The sequence below is a fragment of the Brassica napus genome, chromosome C8 (genome assembly GCF_020379485.1).
Source record: "Brassica napus cultivar Da-Ae chromosome C8, Da-Ae, whole genome shotgun sequence".
NCBI classification, from domain to species: Eukaryota; Viridiplantae; Streptophyta; class Magnoliopsida; order Brassicales; family Brassicaceae; genus Brassica; species Brassica napus.
In genome coordinates, this window is record NC_063451.1 from 16,257,702 (window position 1) to 16,281,476 (window position 23,775).

Genomic DNA, 23,775 nt, shown 5'->3' on the forward strand with positions numbered 1-23,775 from the left:
TTGACCCGTCTTAAAAGATACCTTGGACTGTTTTCCCATCACACAGAACTTGCAAAACTCCATCTTGCAGTCCTTTAACCCGTCCAGAAGACCCCTTCTCAGGAGTTCTTTCAAACCGTGTTCCCCAATGTGACCCATACGCATATGCCACAAAGTTGTACACTTTGACTCAGAAACTACAGCTGCGGCACCACCTACAACAACGTTCCCTATCAACCCATATACGCTTCCAGCTGTCATATGTCCCTTCATCACCATCATAGAACCTTTGAAAACCTTCAACACTTCACCATCATCAGATTTGAACTTGAAGCCGTTTCTATGTAGCATTCCAAGAGATATTAGATTCTTCTTCATGACTGGAATATGCCTGACATCAGTCAATGTCCTGTTAGTCCCATCATACATCCGAAACTTGACTTGTCAAATGCCCACAACACCACACACTTTGTCATCCGCAAGTCGAACAGAGCCCATGTTTCCAACCTTGTACGTTTCAAACCACCCCTTGTTAGGAGTCATGTGGAATGAAGCGCCTGTATCCAATATCCAGGAATCCAAGTGATCACCTGACGTAACAGCAAGCATATCTGAATCAGCTGATCCTTCTGAGTCATCATTCTTCTGAACTATGTTTGCAGAGTTCGTTGTCTCCTTCGAATTCTGCCCTTTTTCGGGACAGTCTCTCCTATAGTGAGCAGGCTTGCCACACTTATAGCAGACTACCTTCTTCCCGAGCTTTGACTTTGATCTTTTCCTGCTAGTACCATCCTGCTGCTTCCCCCGCTGCCTTCCTCTATACTGACCGACATCCAATCCGTCACTTTGAGAGTTGTCACCCATCCCAGTATTCTTCCTTCTCTCATGATGAGAGAGTAATGCGGCAGAAACTGTCTCAAGCTTTATAGTCGTTTTATCGACTTTTAGAGCTGTCAGCAACTTCTCATATTGAGAAGGAAGAGAACACAACAAGATCATGGCTTGATCTTCGTCCTCAATCTTCACATCCACACGCACCAGATCCCCGATGATTTGATTGAAGTTGTTGACGTGTGCGACCAGATCTCCGTTCTCAGACATCTTCAAACCAAATAACCTCTGTTTGAGGTATAGTTTGCTAGATAACGATTTCGACATATACATCTTTTCCAACTTATCCCACATCTCCTTATAAGTTGTGAGGTCCATCACCTGATGTGTTATGTCATCCGACAAGCAAAGTCGAATCGTTGAGACAGCCTTATCCTGCATCTCTTCCCAATCATCCTGATCTAACGCTTCCGGTTTCGATTCCAACAAAGCCTTCTTCATCCCTTGCTGCGTAAGAAAATCCTTAACTCGCCATTTCCATAGACCGAAATTCCCCTTCCCATCGAATCTCGGAACATCGAACTTCAGAGAACTTCCTCCGGTCATTCTTTAGGGTTTTCGTAACCTAAAGCTCTGATACCACTTGTTGTGAACAGCCACGAATTAAGCAAAAAGACAATAGAGAACAAGACGTATTGAGGCAAATACCCGTTTAGGGTTTCTTATTATTGTGTGAATAAATCATCTTACAAACCCTTAGACCCATATTTATAGCAGCCTCAAAACCTGATTTCCTTTATCCTTTAGGAATACATACTTATCTAGAAAAAAGTACATTTTCCTAAACCTAAAAGGCATACCACGACCCACGAGTGATGGGCTTTTACTGGTGCACGGAGATTTAAGACACACAGATGCAACAAACATAGAGTTTGAATAAGAGAATTTCATACAAGTTTGTTTTAGATCCTTGAAGAGAGTTTGCTGCCACCGCGAGGAACATGCAATGACTTATGTGAAAGTAGATGAATCTCCTTATCAGGAAAGTTGTATTCACAGGACTATAAATAGTCAAAGTAGTTACAGATAGTTACAGAGATATTGGGATATCGTTAGCTAAGGATATGTACAATCTTAACAAAATCTGTAACATAATATTCTATATTCTGTCACCCTCCCTCAGTTGGAGTGTCCGGTGTACCGATGGTCAAACTGGTTCTGAACTCTTGGAAGAGTGATGTCAGTAAGCCTTTTGTGAAGATGTCAGCATTCTGAAGAGATGATAGTACCTGAACGACTTTGACTTCTCCGATTGCCACTTTCTCACGAACGAAATGTATGTCCAGTTCGATGTGTTTTGTCCTCTGATGTTTGACGGGATTGGATGCCAGGTAAACAAAGCTTATGTTATCGCAGTATACTACTGAAGCTTTGTCTATGCGCAAATGAAGTTCGATCATCAGGTTTCTTATCCAACAGAGTTCTGCAACTGTGTTAGCAACACCCTTATATTCAGCTTCCGAGCTCGATCATGACACTGTCGGTTGCCTCTTTGCAAACCATGAGATCAAGTTGCTGCCTAGGAAGACGCAGTAGCCTGAGGTACTTCTTCTTATGTCTGGAAAACCTCTCCAATCTGCATCCGAGTAAGCGGTTAAGCTGTCAATCCGGTCTTTTACTAACTGCAAGCCGCGGGATATGGTTCCTTTGATGTACCGAATTATTCGTCTTAGAGCTTGGAAGTGTTGCTGTCTAGGTGAATGCATATACAAGCAAATTTGGTGAACAGCGTAAGAGATATCCGGTCTTATAAAGGTGAGATACTGAAGTGCTCCAGCGAGGCTTCTATAGGACGTCGGGTCAGGGACAAGAGGGCCTTCTTCTGCTGATAGCTTGGACTTCAAGTCAACTGGTGTTGCTATTGGTTTACAATCAGCCATTCCTGCTCTTTCAATGATCTCTTGCGCATACAGTGACTGACTTAGGAAAAGGCCAGATTTGTTAAAGTCAGCTTTTATCCCAAGGAAGTGGGAGATGCGTCCCATATCTATCATGGGGAACTCTTGTTTGAGGGCACCAATGATATGTTACAGAAGCGGTGTGGAGGAGCATGTTAACAAGATGTCGTCCACGTAAAGAAGTATGTAAGCCAGCTGTTTACCCTGTCTGAAAACGAACAAAGAAGTGTCAGCTTTACTTGTTTTGAATCCCAACCGAGTGATGAAGTTTTCAAATCTTGAGTTCCAAGTTCTTGGGGCTTATTTTAGCCAATAAATTGCTTTGTGTAGCTTGCATACATGATTGGGAAAGGAAACTGTTTATTCACAAAGCCTGGGGGATGGCTCATGTAAACTGTTTCTTCAAGATCACCCAGTAGGAAGGCGTTTTTGACATCCAATTGGTTGATTGGCCAGTCATTAGTTACCGCAATGTTGAGGACCCTCCCGATGGTTGTTGGCTTTACCACGGGACTGAAGGTCTATGTGAAGTCCACACCCTGTACCTGCAATTTACCGTTAGAAACAAGTCTAGATTTATGTCTTTTTAGGTTGCCATGTTCATCAAACTTATGTTTGCAGAGCCACATCAATTTCACTATATTGATCTTTGGAGGTCTAGGTACCAAGCTCCAAGACCTAGTCTTAATCATGGCATCATGTTCCTCAGTCATAGAGGGGTTCCAATTTGGGTTTTTTAAGGCTTGGATGTAGCTTTTTGAAAGTGGTGATGGAGTGTTTGTGATCAGGGAGATTACAGTTTTTGGCTTTCTTACACCTTCCTTAGCGCGAGTGGTCATTGGGTGTGTGGGTTGGCTAGGTGCTCGATTTGGTCCTGTGGGTGCAGGAAGAGGTATGTGAACGACTTGTGTTTGAGGGGGCTCAACGAGTGGTGTTTGAAGGATCTTTTTAAACTCAGGAGAGGGCTGGCGTCGATTTCAAGAAAGTTGTATTTGATCATCGTTTTAGTCTCTTTCTCATCCGCAGGGAACATGTCTTCTTTAAAAGTGACATGGCGAGAGATGATGATGCAGTTTGTTTTGAGATCAAGACATCTGTAGCCTCTGTGGTTTGAAGGATATCCAAGAAACAAATATGGTGTTGATCTCAGAGAGAGTTTATGAAGATTTGAGTGGTTTAAATTTGGGAAGCACAAGCAACCAAAGACCCTGAGATGGTCATAAGTAGGTCGCTTTTGGAAGAGAAGGGTGTATGGTATCAGATTTTTGATAGCTGAAAAAGGAGTTATGTTTAGCACATGAACTGCGACATGGAGAGCCTCAACCCAATAAGTGGGAGCAAGTTTAGCCTGAAACAGGAGAGCGCGAACATCATTATTAATTGTTTGAATCATACGCTCTGACTTGCCATTTTGTTGAGAGGTATGGGGACAAGAGTAACGAGCCATAATACTATTTTCATCGAGAAAGCTTTGGAATTGCTTGTTTTGATATTCTCCTCCATTGTCACATTGAAATGATTTAATCTGAGTTTGGAACTGAGTTTTGACATATGAAAGAAATGGAGAAATTTTGAGTGAAGATCACTTTTTCTGTGCAAAGGATAAACCCACAAGAAGTGTGTGGAATGATCAAGAAACAGAGCATAGTAATTTATACCACTTAAACTTGTGATAGGAAAAGTCCATAAATCAGAGTGGACGATCTCAAACTTGTTATTTTTATAAGATATCTATTACAATAACGTTGACTTGTCTCTCTCCACAGGCTGCCACGTAAGTACGGAGAAGATAGCGTTTTTGGACACGTGGCATTAGTAAAAACATGCAGCAACCGGGGTTTGTGACTTTATCTAGGCTGGATTTTTTGTTTTATTTTGCTTATGGGCTTTTCGAAAATAACGACTAATTTTATGAATTTACCTGGGCTAAACTTTTAATTTTATCTTTCGTTGGGTTTTTAATTAAACTCAGCTTCATCTTTTCTGAAAACGCTACAAATGATGTAGTATAATATACATCAATCAATTTGTGTAAGAGGTTTTAATTAGTGAAAAGTCTATCTTACGAAAATACTATATAGTGTTTGTAATTTAATTATTATGTTTCATTCTTTCTTACAGAAAAAGTATATATATATATATATAATGAATTAAACTTTAAGATCTTTGTAATTCTTACGCAAATAATGCCAATGAACTAAGTTCCATTTATATTGTGTTAGGTTAACCTTAAATATTATAAGTATAATATGTATTGTATTCTTATTACATATATAACTAATTAATAAGTAGAAGTAAGATTAGAACATAATTCTAAGAGTCTATCTTCAAAAAGAATTATGTATTATATTATATGTAATATTATGCTTGAGGCACTCTTTAAAATAATATTTTTTATAGAATATGTGGTTTAATGTTTTAATCTGTATTATTTTATTTTAAATAGGTAATTTCTAGTTTGTTATAAGAAAATAATATTATATTTGATTGCAGATTACATGATTTTGATATTTATCATAAATATGAATCTGTAGCCATAAGACAAACAAAATTATCTATCTCCTCAAGTTTCCTCAAATTATCTATATTTATAAATATATTTTGATTAGAACCCTACCTTTATTAAGTAATGTATTTTATTTAATATAAAATAAATAAGCATATAGATGTCTTGAGAATTTTTTATGAGATTTTTATATTATATTTCAAAATATCTTGAAATTAATCCTATACTGTTTTTTTTAATTGTGTACACACTAAAATATACATAATAACTAATATTTGTTGATGAATTTTTTTTTTTTAAATCCCAAAATTAATTTTTATTATATCCCAGTAATATAATATAATCGTTTCAAATTGATTATTTTCTGAATTTGACATAAATATTAGATACTAGTTGATGTTCCACACCTTGTGCGGACTAATATATCTGTATATCTAACAATTTTTAATTCTAAAGTTTATTTTTATAAAATAATGATAAGTAAATTAGATAAATTTTTAATTAATATTATAAATTTTAAAATTTTAAATATTAATATTGGTAATCAATGTATTAAACTATTTTTTTTTGTTTCATATTTTATTTATGGGTTTAGATTTTGGATCAAAAAAAATTATATAGTAATAGTTAAATTAGGAAACTTGGATTTGAAATTAAACACTTATTGTATTTGGACTGAAAGAAATCAAATGGCACTGAAAGGATTACAAAAATCACAACTCATAAGACATCAACAAAATAACGATAGTCTAGGAGTGTTCAACCCGGTAAAACCAAACCAATAAAAATCAAACCGAACCAAAATAGATAAAATAGTTTTGATTTGGTAGTACCGAATAAACTGAATGACTGTTATTTTTAAGAAGCACAGTATATGGATATGGTTCAGTATATTAACCGATCCAACCGAATAAGATAAAGAAACCGATTAATTAAAATATATTAGTATAATTATATATAAATTTTATCATAATTTGTATTTGATTAATATTTTCAATAAGAATTAGAGAAACTGAGTATAATATTAGTCATTAAAATCGTAAACTAAATATAAGATAAAATTAATTATGATATCATCGGTAATATCAATTGTTAATATCTATTTTAATTAAATATCTTAAAGATCATGATAATTATATATTAAAATATTCTTTGAAATAATAGTATATATATTGGTAGAATATATTAATGTTGATTAATTACTCTAATATCATGATAAATATATAGACATCGAAATAAAATTTAAATAATAATATTAATTAAACTAATGACTTATCTTAAAATCATGGAGAAGATACAATTAATCAAATTTACTAAAATCATGGAAAAGATGACAAGAAAGAAAATTCACTTCTCAAATAATAGTATAAATATGTCACACCTCATTTATGATAGTTTTTGTTTTTTTGTTTTTGTTTTTTTCATATTTATGAGATGTATGTGTTAAGATGATTAGTATAATGTAATAAAATTTAATATTATTCTTATATTATTAACTAATCAAAAGTTTTCTATCTATCTTTTATCAACAAATTTATTTTATTGAAATTATTATAGATTTCAAATATATACAAAATTTACTTATGCAAGTAATATTTAAATTTTAATATTCTGCGATATTGCAGGAAGTCATCTAGTATCTATCTATTACAATAAAGTTGATTTGTCTCTCTCCACAGGCCACCACGTCAGCAAGAAGAAGATAATGTTTTTGGACACGTGACATTAGTAAAAACAGACAATAACCGGGGTTTGTGACTTTATCCAGGCTGGCTTTTTTGTTTTATTTTGCTTATGGGCTTTTAGAAAATAACGACTAATTTTATGAATTTACGCGGGCTAGATTTCTACTTTTATGTTTCGTTGGGCTTTTAATTAAACTCAGCTTCATCTTTTCTGAAAACAACGTAGCCACCGGTCCTGTCGATCAATGTTCCATACCATCTTCTCCGCCGCTTCAATCTCATTTATGATTGCTTTAACACCACTGACCACTACTTTGATAACCTTTTAAAGTAATCCAACTATTGAAGAGCCACCTCCGTATTCCAAAAGACACTTTTGCAATAAGGAGCAAACGTCTCCACTTTGAGCTCTCTTTCGAACCCTAATCTGAAGTCTTTTGCGGGTTTCCACATCTTCCTGGCTTCCATCAGTAAACCATACAAGAGTCAGCCGCAAAAGCACCGTTTGTAGAACCACCACATGAAACCTCACCTCCTAAACGATATCCGTGCCGAAATTCAGATCCACATAGTCGACACCATATCACACCGGGCTCATCCAAAGAATCGCGCACAGAGACATCACTGAAAGATAAGGCACGGCGTGAGTGAAAGAAGTACTGGCACAATGATGCATAAGATAAGGATATGACAGTAGAACGGGTAGAAGATGCCGTGGCGGAGATAGAGCTTATCGGCTCTGTCGTGAAATTCCGGAGAAAAACTATTTGTAATGGTTCAACTTGATGCTCTGTTATACCTCTGCTTATGATTTACGTTTTTTATAAGTACATTCTTGGAACTAATTCTTTATCACCTGATTGATGAATTGCTTCCAAATAAAATGAATTGCCTTCTGAGTACTGTCTATTTTGTATTGTTTTATGGTTTTCGGATTTAGAGGACGAGCTTTGGAAGAACTCAGAAACTCTCCATTCAACGAGCTTATAACATTTTAAGGACATGAGCGACAACAAACATGGTTATAACATTACTGTGTATATTATATGTGTTGGTTAGCAGATATCATGACGACAATGATGACAAAGTTACTAAGTACTGTGTCTGGTAAGTTTCAACACAAGATGCGACAATCAACGCCTTACTCTGGGTATGTACAATGCATCACTATATCTATATACAGTTTCCTTTGAAAAATGTTCTCATGATATGGCTGTGATTTCTCTCTTTTTTATCCTTTATGCAAAACAATAGTGGGAGATTGTTGTTGGGGTCAAAACCGGACGGAATCAATGCCTGAAAGTTCCCGGAAAACCAACTCTCGATCGATCTTTGAAAACTAGACATTCCCGAAAAACGGTTAATCAAGTAAAAGACAGTTTTTCCCGGTTGCGAACCGAGGAATGTCGAGAAGAGGATCAGTCTGGATGAGGTCTCGATCGTAAGCCAGGGCCGTCTCGATCGAGGTCACCTCGCCCCTGGGCGGGAACGACCCGCGCCGAGGTCACCTCGCCCATGGGCGAGGACGGCCCGCGCCGAGGTCACCTCGCCCATGGGCGAGGATGGCCCGCGCCGAGGTCACCTCGCCCATGGGCGAGGATGACCCGCCCCGAGGTCACCTCGCCCATGGGCGAGGACGGCTCGCGCCGAGGTCACCTCGCCCATGGGCGAGGACGGCCCGCGCCGAGGTCACCTCGCCCATGGGCGAGGACGGCCCGCGCCGAGGTCACCTCGCCCATGGGCGAGGACGGCCCGCGCCGAGGTCACCTCGCCCATGGGCGAGGACGGCCCGCGCCGAGGTCACCTCGGCCATGGGCGAGGACGGCCCGCGCCGAGGTCACCTCGTTCATGGGCGAGGACCGACCTACTGTCCCGAAACCGTGCATCCTCGTCTAAGTTCCCGTAACGCAATCCTTGGGCCCTTGGACGCAATACCCATGTCTCGTCTCGCTTAGGATTATCAAAGAAAGACTTCGGGAAAAGTTATAAAAACTTGGTCGTCGAAATGGATTCCTGCCTGCCGTATAAAATGGCAACGGTTAGCTTGAACACCAGTTACCTTAACTATACGGGGAATCAGAATCCTTTTGGAAAAACCAATGGCTATTTCTTAGGAAAAATCGTAAAATGGTCTAAGTCCCAAAACAGCCCAAAAGGGTCCTGAACCACAGCTAAACGGCCCACTTACGATTTTAGAACAGAATTGAGCCCAAGGCTGATATGACGATCTATTTTTGATTTCGCAGGAAAAGATAAATGTCAAGTTTCCGAAGATAATCATGAAGAGTGACGAAAAATGGAAAAGCCCATCTCGCGACGAATCCGGCCCAGGAAAAGGCGCAAACCGACGTAGAGAGAGTATATAAGGAGGGCTTAAGGCGAGGAGCAAGAGAGTGCTTTCTCAGAGCAAACTTAATACTTAGAGCATTTTAGGCATTTTTTCGTTTTTACTACCGAGCTGCGACTCGACTAGGTTAGAACTTAGGTGGCTAGACTAGCGAACGTACCGACAGCTCTCGTGGCCTAGGATCTTACCTGTTGTTCACGCTCAAACGCGAATTCGGAAATAAGACCTCTTTGTTCTCTTTTCGCTCTTTTACGATTTATTACTTTCGACTCTTTCATATTGATTGTGTTGTGTGTCGCCCAGCAGATAACCGGGACCTTCAGGGAAGGCTAGGTTAGCTTGGCTTTCCTTCGATTAACAAATCTTGACGGCGTGAATTTCGGTTCCCACAGTTTGGCACTAGAAGGAGGGGGGTACAGATCTATCTCTCACGTAACCGGGCACGCTCTGTCAGGTATGACGATCGACGCTGATAAAGACAACCAAACGCACGACGGGACATCCGTCAATGCCAATGCTGAAAGAACTCCAGCTGGAAACGTATCCACGGTCACTACAAACGCCGTGATACTGGACCAGATGAAAGAAATGTTCGCCTCCGCTCAGAAAAAGTCGGACGAACAAGGAAAGCTCGTGGCCTCTCTCGCAAAACAGGTGGAAACCTTAACGGCGAAGGCCAAGAGTAAAAACCCGCGCGGGGCCACAAGAGCCCGCAGCGGCAGAAGATTCGATTTCGAGACTTCGAGCGATCGGGCCACATGGGCAGACAAGGATTCTTCAGGTCAGAACCCTGACGAAACAGTCCCGCCAGGCGCACAACCGACCGCGGAAACCCTTCCACCTCCCGCCGAGAGCAACGAAGGAGGGGATTTTGAGAGGATCGATCTGGACATAAGCGACCAGTCCGATCACTCAGACGGAAGTGCCGACGTCCATCCGAGAAGAACGCAAAGCCAGTCCGCTCGGCAGGACGCGTCGTTCGAAAAGCCCATGACAGAGGAAGAAGAAAACCTCTATTGGGAAGAGCAGAATGAACTGGCCGAGAATCAGGCTCGGATCCACCGCACCCAACGCCGACAGGCTCGCATGGCAGCTAGAAATCCTGATGAGATCCATGATCTCCGCGAGTACATCACAAAAACTGCGGCAGAAATCAAGGCGGTAAAGTCGCAGATTCACCACGCGACAAGCGCTGCACCCGAGATCGACAGACTTCTCGAGGAAGCGCGGAAAACTCCGTTCACTGACCGAATCACGGAAACTAACATCTCAGATCCTGGGAAGATCAAAATTCCCGTCTACGATGGCCCCACCGACCTGAAGGCGCATCTTCAGTCTTTCCAGATCGTGATGGGAAGGTGCAAACTCAAGAAACGCGAACAAGACGCTGGCTACTGCCTCCTCTTCGTCGAAAACCTCCAAGGAGCCGCGCTCGAATGGTTTTCTCGTCTGAAATGAAACTCCATCGGAAGTTTCCGTCAGCTCGCCTCGGAGTTTCTCAAACAGTATTCCATGTTCATGGACAGGGAAACCTCAGACGTCGACCTTAAGAGTCTATCTCAAAGAGAAGACGAACCACTCCGCGAATTCATGAAAAGGTTCAAGCTGGTAATGGCAAGAGTCACTGGAATCAGTGACAAAGTGGCAGTCGACGCTTTGCGGAAAACTCTCTGGTACATGTCGAAACTCCGGCAATGGATATCCCTTGAAAAAACAAAAACATTCCTGGACGCTCTTCACAAGGCAACAAACTTCATCATGATGGAAGAAGAGATGAAAGTCCTCTCCCAGAAGTACAACCCGCAGAAGACGTCCGCGTGAAGAAAAAACCCTCATAACGACAGGTATGTCCACCACGAGGGAGAAGATCTCCAGGGCGAGCATAATTACGCTATCAACTCCGAACAGGGAAAGACTTCCGGAAATACCTGGACCAGGAACCAGTTCAAGGATAATTCCACCAGACCAGAGGTCATTCCACTATGAACTGCGAGTTCCACCAGACCAGAGGTCATTCCACTATGAACTGCAAGGTCCTCGGCGCAAGGCTTGCTGCGAAGCTCCTCGCCGGCGAAATTTCGAAGGTCACAGGCATAAAAGATCTCCTTCTGAATTCCGATCGCCCTCCCAAAACTGATAAAGAGTCCCCCGAAAATGACACCCGCGAAAATCAGTCGGGCGAGAAACGCGGAAGGAGGCAGGATGACCGAGGAAACGACAGCAACCATCGAAGGGTGAGCATGATCATTGGGGGATCGTAATTCTATCGCGATTCGATCTCGTCGATCAAAGCTTATTGACGGAAGGCTGAGACGAGTTCAAGCTGGCCGGCTCGGTCCCCAACCAACGACGCCCCTAATGATACGATCGTCTTCGAAGAGCGGGAAACCATCTGAATCGACAAACCTCACTGCGACCCATTGGTTATCGATCTTGTAATCCGAGACCTAGAAGTGGGAAGGATCCTTATCGACACGGGAAGCACAGTCAACGTCATCTTCCGCGATACCCTCCGGAGGATGAACATTGAACTCGGAGAAGTCGTCCCGGAACCAAAACCCCTCACCGGTTTCTCAGGTGCAACGTCAATGACCCTCGGATCAATCAAACTCCCAGTAATGGCTAAAAAGATGACGAAAATCATTGACTTCACGGTAGTCGATAACCCGGCCATCTACAATGTCATCGTGGGAACTCCTTGGATCAATGCCATGAAAGCGGTACCGTCGACTTACCACCTTGGCATCAAGTTCCCAACTCCAAACGGAATAGCGGTAATCTGGGGATGCCAGAAACAGTCTAGGCTCTGCTTCTTGGCCGAGCATAAACTACCACCAACTCGGAACACCCCCGCGGTCAACCCGAAGCGAGCTAAGAAAGCTCAAAACGCTCCCGAGAGCTCCATAAAAAGTGATCCAGAATCACCCGACCAGGCAACGACTCCAGACAGTGACATAGTCCCCTAGTCCATCGCCTTGACAGCGGACAGCCCCACTCCTGAAACGGTCGTCGATCCAACTGAAGCCCAAACGGCTGAAGTAACCGGAGCGATCCCATCCAGTGAGTAGGAACACCCGCAGCAACAAGCAGAACTACGAGATGGCTTGATCCTTGAAAGAGGTACGTAGGCAGCTTGTCATATCAACAAGTTCAGCTATCCCCCTCGTTAAAAAGGGGGGGGGTGGGTACGTATACTCGTATACTCCCACAAAGTCCGAAATATCCATGAATGTACTCGATATTTTCGAAACTTTTTCAATAAATTCCACCTTCTTCCGATCTCATGATTCACTTGCAATAAGTCGCAGTAATCTAAGGTTGGCCTAAGAGACGCCCAAGATAAAGGCATACCGTCCAAGCAGTCCTTGGACGAAAACTAATTCCTACATAATTCACACATAGTCATGGTCAAGCAAGACCGGAAAAACGCATCTTCTGTAAAAACGAAGATCGTAGCCATCTCACAGCAAAAACATATCATCGAGAAAGCGAGACGTCGCAAATATTTCTCAAAAGATATTATCCAAATACACAGTCCGTCCGTGACTCTAAAATACAAAATGCTCGTCGATTGGCCCTGACAGACAAGTCCAAAACATTCTCTAAAAAAGAACTCGTAGTCAAACCTTTCATAAAAACTAAATGTTCTCTTACATCCGACAAGGATACCATAGCGCGCTATACAAGAAAATCTGAAATTTTGGTCAGCACACCAGACGTTCTCTGGAGAGTGCTCGATTCTTCCCACACAAGTCATATAAGCCGGCGCCCAGTCTCAGACTTTAATCGGAAAGAATCAAGTAGAAATCGCCAACGGGCAAAATGAAAGCCGATTAGTCGTCGCATAGCCTTAGAGCCGAAAGTAAACCTAGGTCTTAACATCTCAAGGCATGATATCAAAACTGATACGAGATCTTAAAACATGTCTCATCGTCCACATCTAAAACGCTCACGAAACTTCGTAAAACTCCTAAACGTTTTTGAATACCCTCGACAGAGCAAACGAACGGAACGACAAATTAAGAGTTAAGATACGAAGTGACTACTCGTTTCTTTCCCTCGACACTTGGCAGAAGTATAAACTAAAACCCATAGAATGCTAAAAGAACATTCGTTATATATAAAAAAGCCACAGAGTGGCTGGGATTCGAAGCCACCAACGGCCAGTCCCGCACATAGTCAAATGACCTCGCAAGGCCATAGCACACTCAAATAATGAACGGCCACACTCGGCCTAAAACACTACATGAAATCTTGAGATAAAGGCGAAGGGAAAACAATCCCGACGACCTTCAGAGATCAAGGTCAAGATACCCAGAAATCGAGGCTCCAAATGAGTCTGCGGGCTGATCCACTTCTCCTCCCTCGTCTGCAGCAACGGCTCCTGCTTCCGTCGTGTCCTCCGAAACCTGGATAGGTTCCCAAAGCTCTCGGATCCTCCCCTCAATTGGAGGAACCATCGACTCGGCCTGGGCGCACCCATCCATGAGGCCCGACATCTCAGCAACCTTGGAGAGAAAAGAGAAATCATCGTTCTGCGACTTCCAAAGGTCACCCACGTAGTCTTGAGCGTCCTTGAAACTCCTGAACTCAGCATCAAACAATGTAGCTCTCCTCGCAAACTCAGCAGCAATCGTCATCCTCCACTTCCTCTCCGCACGAATGAGAGCTCGGGAATGGGACTCAGCCTGTCTGCGCTCTCTTTCCGCAACCTCGTTCTGAAAACGGATGAATTTCCTCTCGATCTCTTCGGCCTTGCAGTGCGAAAGACGCGCCTCTCTGAAACTTCCGTCAAGCGTTGAATTAAAGACCCGCATTCCCTACAAGAATCGAGGGTCAAACATGGAAGCGACAAACTAAGACTCGCCAAAAAAAAAAAATTCAGAGACTAAACCTCGTTGATCAACCGAGAACCTTCCGCGACCACTTCTCTCCTCGACGCTTCATCCAGTGACGCTGGAGTAGTAAAACCGGGAGGAAGGTTGGCAAAAAAAGTCGTCCGGAAGAGGAGCCTCGCTGGTTCCACTCCCATCACCCGGGGTGAAAACCGGGTTCCATCCGGGTAGCGGAAGATCTTCTGAGACAAATTTTCTGTCTTCCAGAGCGAATCCCTTGTCCTTTCGGGGCCTAACTCTCTCCCTCTGATCAGGAATAGCGTCGGCGTGCGGCTCGTCCACATCCGATGCACGTAAAGGTCGGGAGATGCCTCGCGATCGGTAGAGCGCCACTGCATTCCGGATCCTGTCTAGGATGTAGGAATCCCAAAAGAACGAACCATTACGGAGAAGATCGCGCTTAGCAAACAGGTCCCTAGGGATCGCGGGGAGGATACTGTTCGCTACAAAAAAAATGTGTTAGATACCTCCGAGTATCTATACGAACCAAATTTCAAACCATCATATCACGATGAAAGTTCCATTTGCCACGGAACAGGGGGAGACAGTTCTCCTCGACGGATGCGCTATCGATTCGAACATAGAAAAAACGCTCGAACCATCCCTTGGCATTTGAAGTATGCCCTTGGATTATCGACATATGTCTCTTGGGAGCCATGCGGTATGAGTAGTCAATCGAGGTCTTTCGTGTCGACCATAGCCCTTCAAATTCGTCGGGGCTGAGGTCCATTCCGAGCTCGTAGCTCAGGATCAGCACGCCAAGAAAGTTCTGCAACGCCGCAACATTTAGCTGACTGATTGACAGCTCAAAATGGTCGAGTGAGCGGACGATGGCCTCGGGAATCGGGAACCACATGCGACAACATGTCAGGAAAGCTTCGTAGCATGTGAAGAATCCCTCCGGGGGATCCTCCGCACTCTCCCCATGCACCGGGACTCGAATCACAACCCCGCTCGGAACTCGAATCACAGCCCCGCTCGGAACTCTGTAAAACTCCCGCAGGGTCTTAAGATAGGCGGGAGAGGTCCTGCTCGGAAGGGTAGGATCAAGCTGCGTCGCGGGTCTTGTGGGATAGAAGACTTCGGGCGGAGGAATTATCGAACCGCATAATGCATCCCAGTACGCTTCCTTCTCTTCTTGCTCGACTTCGAATTCCTCTTGGGAAACAATCTCCTCCTTGGTACAAGGATTGCCAGAAGATGATTGAGGGGAAGTCTTCTTCTTAGAGAATCACTTTCTTGAAGTCATTTTTTGAAAGACAAAAACTTTGACACAAAGGTAAAGAGAGAGAGGATAAGAGAAATTTCTACCTTGGAGAAATTTTCTTGTGAAGAGAAGTTAGTGAAGACTTTGAAAAAAAACTTACTCCACCTATATATAGTAAAAAAGGTTACTATTCATTCTCGGACTTTCGGCAAACGATTACGTCTGATTCCATCAAAACAAGTCATACCGCAAGCTAGGACCTCACACCCAGGTCCGCGGATCCTAGATAGCTGGGGGCTAACTGTTGGGGTCAAAACCGGTCACGACGGAATCAATGCCTGAAAGTTCCCGGAAAACCAACTCTCGATCGATCCTTGAAAACTAGACATTCCCGGAAAACGATTAATCAAGTAAAAGACAGTTTTTCGTGGTTGCGAACCGAGGAATGTCGAGAAGAGGATCAGTCTGGATGAGGTCTCGATCGTAAGCCAGGGCCGTCTTGATCGAGGTCACCTCGCCCATGGGCGAGGATGGCCCGCACTAAGGTCACCTCGCCCATGGGCGAGGACGGCCCGCGCCGAGGTCACCTCGCCCATGGGCGAGGACGGCCCGGGCCAAGGTCACCTCGCCTATGGGCGAGGACGGCCCGCGCCGAGGTCACCTCGCCCATGGGCGAGGACGGCCCGCGCCGAGGTCACCTCGCCCATGGGCGAGGACGGCCCGCGCCGAGGTCACCTCGCCCATGGGCGAGGACGGCCCGCGCCGAGGTCACCTCGCCCATGGGCGAGGACGGCCCGCGCCGAGGTCATCTCGCCCATGGGCGAGGACGGCCCGCGCCGAGGTCACCTCGGCCATGGGCGAGGACGTCCCGCGCCGAGGTCACCTCACCCATGGGCGAGGACGACCCGCGCCGAGGTCACCTCGTCCATGGGCGAGGACTGACCTTCTGTCCCGAAACCGTGCATCCTCGTCTAAGTTCCCGTAACGCAATCCTCGGGCCCTTGGATGCAATACCCATGTCTTGTCTCGCTTAGGATTATCAAAGAAAGACTTCGGGAAAAGTTATAAAAACTTGGTCGTCGAAATGGATTCCTGCCTGCCGTATAAAACGTCTACGGTTAGCTTGAACACCAGTTTCCTTAACTATACGGGGAATCGGAATCCTTTCGGAAAAACCAACGGCTATTTCTTAGGAAAAATCGTAAAAACATCTAAGTCCCAAAACAGCCCAAAAGGGGGCTGGACCACGGCTAAACGGTCCACTTACGATTTTAGAGCAGAATTGAGCCCAAGGCTGATATGACGGTCTATTTTTGATTTCGCAGGAAAAGATAAATGTCAAGTTTCCGAAGATAATCATGAAGAGTGACGAAAAATGGAAAAGCCCATCTCGCGACGTATCCGGCCCAGGAAAAGGCGTAAACCGACCTAGAGAGAGTATATAAGGAGGGCTTAAGGCGAGGAGCAAGAGAGAGCTTTCTCAGAGCAAACTTAATACTTAGAGCAATTTAGGCATTTTTCCGTTTTTACTATCGAGCTGCAACTCGACTAGGTTAGAACTTAAGTGGCTAGACTAGCGAACGTACCGACAGCTCTCGTGGCCTAGGATCTTACCTGTTGTTCACGCTCAAACGCGAATTCGGAAATAAGACCTCTTTTGTTCTCTTTTCGCTCTTTTACGATTTATTACTTTTGACTCTTTCATATTGATTGTGTTGTGCGTGGCCTAGCAGATAACCGGAACGTTCAGGGAAGGCTAGGTTAGCTTGGCTTTCCTCCGATTAACAAATCTTGACGGTGTGAATTCCGTTTCCCACAATTGCTGGCTACCCTAATGTTCCAGTCATAGTAGGAAGCTCCGAACCCTTAAAGTACGATCTTTCTCTCCTCTCTTGAATATTAAACAATAGAAATCTTTATTTCCTTTATATGCTACAAAGTCAAACTGTTGTTATGACTTCTATTTTATGTGTTTGCTGTTTTGATCCAAGATGGGATTCCCTCGGTAGCTGATTTTGTGCACGGTAAAAATGGGGATGTCTCTCTTCCTCTTCTGAGTAGAAAAAAATGTGACAACAATGCAGTTCATTTTCCGTAGGGAGTAGAGAGGGTCTCTGACTATCTGGGTGAAGTCACCATTCTTTGACCACTGATCAATCTTGCAATAGTAAGAATCATAATCTTTAATTAAAACTCAATTTGAGTTTGTCACCATGATTGTTTCTTTTCATCTTAGCCCATCAAACGTGATAGTTCATTAGCGAGTACGGCGAAGATGATTTTCATATTTGGTGGAGCTTTCTTTGCGTTAGGGAATATCAATCCCCCATTTGAAGCGAATATAGAGGTCCCTCCAAACCTCTTATTTAATCTTCTATCAATGATAAAATGATTCATGTTTATGGGTTTTTTCCTTTCTATGCAGATATATGGTGACCCAGAAGCAGCTGATGTTGGGTTCATGTCTGGAACTGATATCACTGTTGGGATAAACATCAGTACCCAACTTAAACTAACAGGTGAGTAAAACTTTCTCCTACTCTAATCTCCATATAACATTCGCGCTTAATGGTTCTGACTTCTGAAAGCAAGTCTATTTCTTCTGTTCTAGATGATGACCTCTTAGCGTTGCGTAACTCCAAGGGAAACGCACAAGATTGTTAAGTGACGTGTGCAAATTTTACAAAGCTTGCAACGTCAAATCTGATTGTGTCTATGATAAAGCAAGAAACTTTGATCTAAACAATTGTTTTTATTGTTGTTGGTTGTAGGAGTGTGCCTCCATGACCCGCTGAGCTTTGTGGAAGCAGTATGGCCTGATCTATTCAAATATAAGAAAGGGGTTGTCCGAGTGGGGACTCAGGGAATATGCGTCGGCCACAGGCTCATGGATCAAGCCCTCAAGCGGTTTTATTATATAAATTGTAATCTTCACATAAAAATAAAGAATCATAGATGGAACATGCGCAATGAGCAATCCATGGGTGAGATTTTCACCAATATCTGTGGCGTGGACAATAAATGTAGACAAAGTTTTGGAATATATCTAAGTGATGGTGGTGAAGCTTAATTCGAATCTTAATTCAAGGTCTGTATATGAACTGTATACATATAAAACTTTGGTAAAAAAACATAACAACTAAAACTATTTATCTTTTTCTCTTTTAGTCTAGGTTGTTGGCAAAGCTATAAAATTTCAGACTAATATACTTCTTCCTTGGATTTCTAAAAGATCCATGTTATAGTTACACTTATTAAGAAAATATATAAAATTATATTTTCCAATACATTGTTTTTCTTAACTATTCCCAATAACTTTTAACCAATAAAATTTTATTAAACACAATTGTATTTTTTTGAAAAAAACAATTTTTCATAATTAATGTACTGAAAATGTAAAAAATGTATCTTTTTAAAACATTTTTTTTTCTAAAACATGGATCTTTTAAGAACGGAGAGAGTATTTAATAACGACAACAGTAATTATAAAAAGTTAAATAGAATTACTAGATTATTGAGAGCGAGAAAGCTAAATAGAATTACAACGCATAAGGATTTTAAAATTAGTAAAAATCTTTGAAAACAAACGCTGGTCATAAGTTTGATAGGCCATGGATTTTACACATTTTTAACCATAGTTTATAAGTATTTTAATATATATTTACTACGATATAGAATCTATTTAGAGTATTTACAGGTTCAGAGACGATTTGGAGGAATGTGGTGATTTTGGTGTCTTTTGGAGCCTTTTGAGTGTAGAGCTGCACAGACGCCTCAGATGTTTAGCTATGGATCGGATTCTTCAAACAAGTCTGGAAGGTAAAACCTTGTGTAGATTTATCACCCTCTCTCTCTATGTTTCGAAATTAAGATTATATTAAAAAAAAAAGAGAGAGAGAAAAGAAAAAAAACAAGAAAAAAAAAATATATATATATATAATTATAGATGATAATTTTGGAAAAGAATTCAAACAGGACTTGGTGGCTACAACCATTAAGGCTTGATTCATAAGAATTCTATAGGTAAAGGATTAGAATATGACTTGGTGGCTACAACCATTAAGTCTTGATTCACAAATATTCCTAGGATATAGGTCAACAATAAGTGAACAGGATTTGGTGGCTAAAACTATTAAAGCTTGATTCATGGAAGCCTGTCCAATCTTGGTTAATGATTTTGTAATATAAGCAGACTTTGATTGAGAGAGAAATTAGTAGAGAGATAGGAAATGAACTTTTATTTACCTGCAGTTTCAGATATTTGTTTGAGCATCCTTGCATCATGTGATCCATACCCCCAAGGTAAAGCCTACACTTTTATGCAAGAATTGAGGTTGGTAGAGGGGATTGTCAGACAGGATTTGCTAAGTTGTTGACTAGATGAACTTGGTTGCTAGACTAGGATATGGTATAGTGTGCTTCTGAGAATAGGACTTTCTAAGGTGTTGATTCTAAGTTTCAAATCTGTGTCCCTGCTGTTTTAAAACCTCTTTTAGAGAGACTGTCTTGTTTTGCTTGCGGACAAGCAAAATGGTAAGTCTGGGGGAGTTGATAGGGCAATAGATTTTACCCAATTTTAGTAATGGTTTATAAGTGTATTAATATATATTTACTACGATATATAGTCTAGTTAGAGTAATTACAGGTTCAGAGACGATTTGGAGGAATGTGGTGATTTTGGTGTCTTTTGGAGCCTTTTGAGTGCAGAGCTGCACAGATGCGTCAGATGTATAGCTATGAATAGAGACTTTACCACCGTTAGATTGAGCCCATGTTTTAACAGAATATAGATCTTTGAGTTAGCTTTCCAATGCCGTCAGTTTGAGGTCAATCAGTATCCTGTAATAGAAATTATTCCCGGTTTACTGAAGATTGGTCAGTCTGTCTCGCGAGAGGAAGCTGTCAAAGAGATGAAGGACTATCGATCGACGGTGCACCCTTGGTGTGGATGGATGGTGCACCCTTGGTGTGGATCGACGGTGATGCCAGAATATGGGCCTAGCATATTTTATGACCGACTGAAGCCCAGAATTAACCACAAATTACCAGAGTACCCTTGGACGACCTAAAACCCTATTTATCTTATTTATAAGCCATTGTGGATGGCTATGCTATCTACGCTATCTAATCTTTCTATTCATTGTTTCTCTTAGTTAGGAGAGAAGGGAGGAACTCCTTTAGAGTCCTCTTGGAACTCTTTTGGTTTTATCATTGCTTTTATCTATTCTATTTATCTATGATTTCTGTGACAAACTTCATGCTTGAATAGATCCACATGTTAGGTTTAGAGTTTAAATAGGTTATGTGGGATTAGCCTCAACTATAGATTGCTAAGTTGTGATATTCATCATTATGATTGTCATTAAAGTCTGTTTCTAGTTTAGCTAGCTAGAACTTGATCTAGGAGTTGTAAAATCAGGTCATCACTTGAATGTCACCCTGAATCCATCCTAATTGAGCTAGGATTGGTAGAGTAAGGCGATAGCTGATCTAGGAAGCCTAGTGAGCACAATTCAACCCGCGCGTAAAGCTTGACTAAACACGTTGATCGATATTCCTATCGAATAATCGATCGACGGTTCAACAAGTGTATCGATCAATATTCCTATAGAATCATCGATCGACACTTATATCTGGTCAATAGACACACCTAGAAAGCGAGAGCCGATCGTTTTGCTTATAAGTGTTGAGCTCTATAATATCATGCATACAACTTGTTAGGCATCTGTGGGATTATAATCCTGATTACCTGAATAGAAACCCTAGATCTAGCAACCATCCTTCCATCAAACAACTCAATCAATCAACCAAGCTACTACCTTGCTCACCACTGCTATTTACAATTAAACTATTAGCCTAGCTTAATCATATAACTATTAGATCTTTTGTAGCTCCCTGTGAATTCGATCCCTAAGTGCTACAACTCGACCTCTTATTTGATAGAGTATAAATCACTCCTTAGGGTAATTTGAGTGATATCAAATTTGGCGCCGTTTCCGGGGAGCTTTGATCGCCATTAGATCTTGTTTAGTTAAATTTAGTCTAGGTTTTACTATTGTTCGAAAAACTCATAAAAAAATTTCTTCAGTTTCAGGTACATACATCTCAGTACCAGGAACAACAATGAAGAGAGGATTTCTAGGTCCTTCAAAGAAGGAGCCTGCTGGTTTATACACGATCCATAAGTCTACGAGGAAAGTATCAATTGACACCCTCCAAGCAATAGTGATCAACAAAATAAACCATAAATTGATCGACAGCAACACAATGCCATCGATCGACACCACTTACGAGAAGGCAGAGAAGGTAGAGGTACTCATTGTTGAGAGGGAAATATTTGATCTGAAACCTATATATATCAAGCTTATGCGTCAGCGTCCCTTTCATGGCTTTCCTCACGAGCAACCAATGGATCACATCAACATGATTGAGGAATTTGTATTGTTTATCTTCAATGGAGTCTTTGAAGATTACTATTTCTGCAAACTCTTCCCATACTCCCTTACTGGAGATGCAACTCACTGGTTCAAGAAGATACCACCAGAATCTCTCACTACCTGGAATGACATGAGAGCTGCCTTCCTCAACAAATTTCTCTATGATGCTGCAGCAAATCTAGAGATAGATATGGAATCTATGAGGAGATATATGGTAGAGGGTGATGAACAACATGTATCTGGAGAGCTGAGCAGAGTAGAAGAAGCCGACATTACTGACACAAGCTGAGCATCGATCGCCACCACGACCTCAACATCGACCGACAGAACGTCGACCGGCGGAACGTCGACCGGCGGAACGTCGACCGGCGGAACGTCGACCGGCGGTACGTCGACCGGCGGTACGACCTCAACGTCGACCGGCGGTACGACCTCAACATCAACCTACGGTTCGACCTCAACGTTGACCAATGGGACAACCTCAACGTCGACCAATGGGACAACCTCAACGTCGATCGACGGTACGACCTCAACGTCGACCAACGGCACGACCTCAACATCCATCGACGGTACGACCTCATAAACGATCGACAGCACCATTGATCGACAGAAACCCCTGTTGCCGATTGACACCTACTGAAATCCCTGAAAGTTCGAGTTGTCCTCAGGACATTGCAGACTCGACATTGGAGAGAACAGATGGATCAAATTGTTATCTTACCTCAGATGTGGACATAGAAATCGCCATGGAAGATTTCTTGGAGCTAGAAGAATTCTTAGAACTAGAGGAAGGAGAAACACTTGAATATTTGGATTCTAATAGGGAAGTCACTATGGAAGACTTTTTAGAGCTAGAGGAATGGCTTGACTCGGAGCAGAAGCTTGATGATGAACGGAACACTACGAGAAAAGATCTGGAGACTTCGTCAAGGGCTATCATCGATCGACACCAACCTGATGAGATCGATCGACAACTACCCCACATCGTCGATTAACACCCGCCCTACATCATCGATCGCCACCCACCAGATATCATCAAGCTACACCCACCTGATTGCATCGATCGACACCTATGGTTGGATGTACTGCCAGGATACATAGTTGAGCTGGAACAAGTTGATGAAAGGATGTACATGTCTAGGCCTTACACCTTGCTGTCCCTAAACATCAGAGACCACCTATCTTGACAGAAGAAGCTGCTGGGTTTCACAAAATAGTGAAGAGGATACATGACCCTGTGAAGTTTGTGGTTCCATGCGCTGTGGTTGAAGTTGAATTTCCTATCCTACCAGATAGAAGTATGCAGTTAAGTCCTTACATTGGGGTACTTGATGATCCTCTATATGCAGAAGCTTCTCAGAGAAAGTTGCGATTTAGAGATGAAGTCGAAAAGAGCCTAGCAGAAGCAGCATCGATCGACACCGACCGGATACCATGGACGACACCAACAAACCGGCATCGATTGACACTATCACCTCAACATCGATCGACACCCATCGCGTATCGGAGCAGAAAGAGTATGAAGTGTGTCGAAATCTTTTTGATGGAGGCACCACCACGCGATCAGATAAGTCTGAGGGAAAGAAGAGGAAAAGGACCAAGGGAGGTTCTCAGTTATCATTGATTCCTCACTCCTCAGATGGTGTCAGGAAGTCCAGAGTGCGCAGCAGATGCTTCTCACATCCATTTGCAAAGCTTAGAGCACTCCTTATTGCTGAGATGATAGACAAAGGAGAAGAGTCTATGGAGGAGGCTTTCACACAAGAATTATAAAGCTTCAGAGAGTAGACATTGGGACTTGTTTTGCAGCATGTTCTCATTCTCATCCGGATTAAATCAGATCTCCAAAGTCAAGCTAAATGATTATAACAAGGCGCTGAGTGGGAGGCAACCCACTATTAGGTAATTTCATTCAGTTTATGTTAGATTG

At 42.4% G+C, this 23,775-nt stretch overlaps 1 protein-coding gene and 1 pseudogene across 1 annotated transcript; one reads left to right on the forward strand and one right to left on the reverse strand.

The window, feature by feature from the left end:
• Positions 1-2,339: 2,339 nt before the first annotated feature.
• LOC125591872 (uncharacterized mitochondrial protein AtMg00810-like) lies at positions 2,340-2,855 on the reverse strand. Its single transcript, XM_048766768.1, has one exon. It carries the CDS (start codon positions 2,853-2,855, stop codon positions 2,340-2,342), a length of 516 nt encoding a protein of 171 aa, XP_048622725.1.
• Positions 2,856-17,226: 14,371 nt separating this feature from the next.
• Positions 17,227-19,159, forward strand: LOC111208937 (annotated as a pseudogene).
• The last annotated feature ends 4,616 nt before the right edge of the window (positions 19,160-23,775 follow it).

What these genes read in the sequence shown, in the direction of transcription:
- LOC125591872 (XM_048766768.1), bottom strand. Translation starts at nt 2,855, where the DNA reads ATGGGACGCATCTCCCACTTCCTTGGGATAAAAGCTGACTTTAACAAA.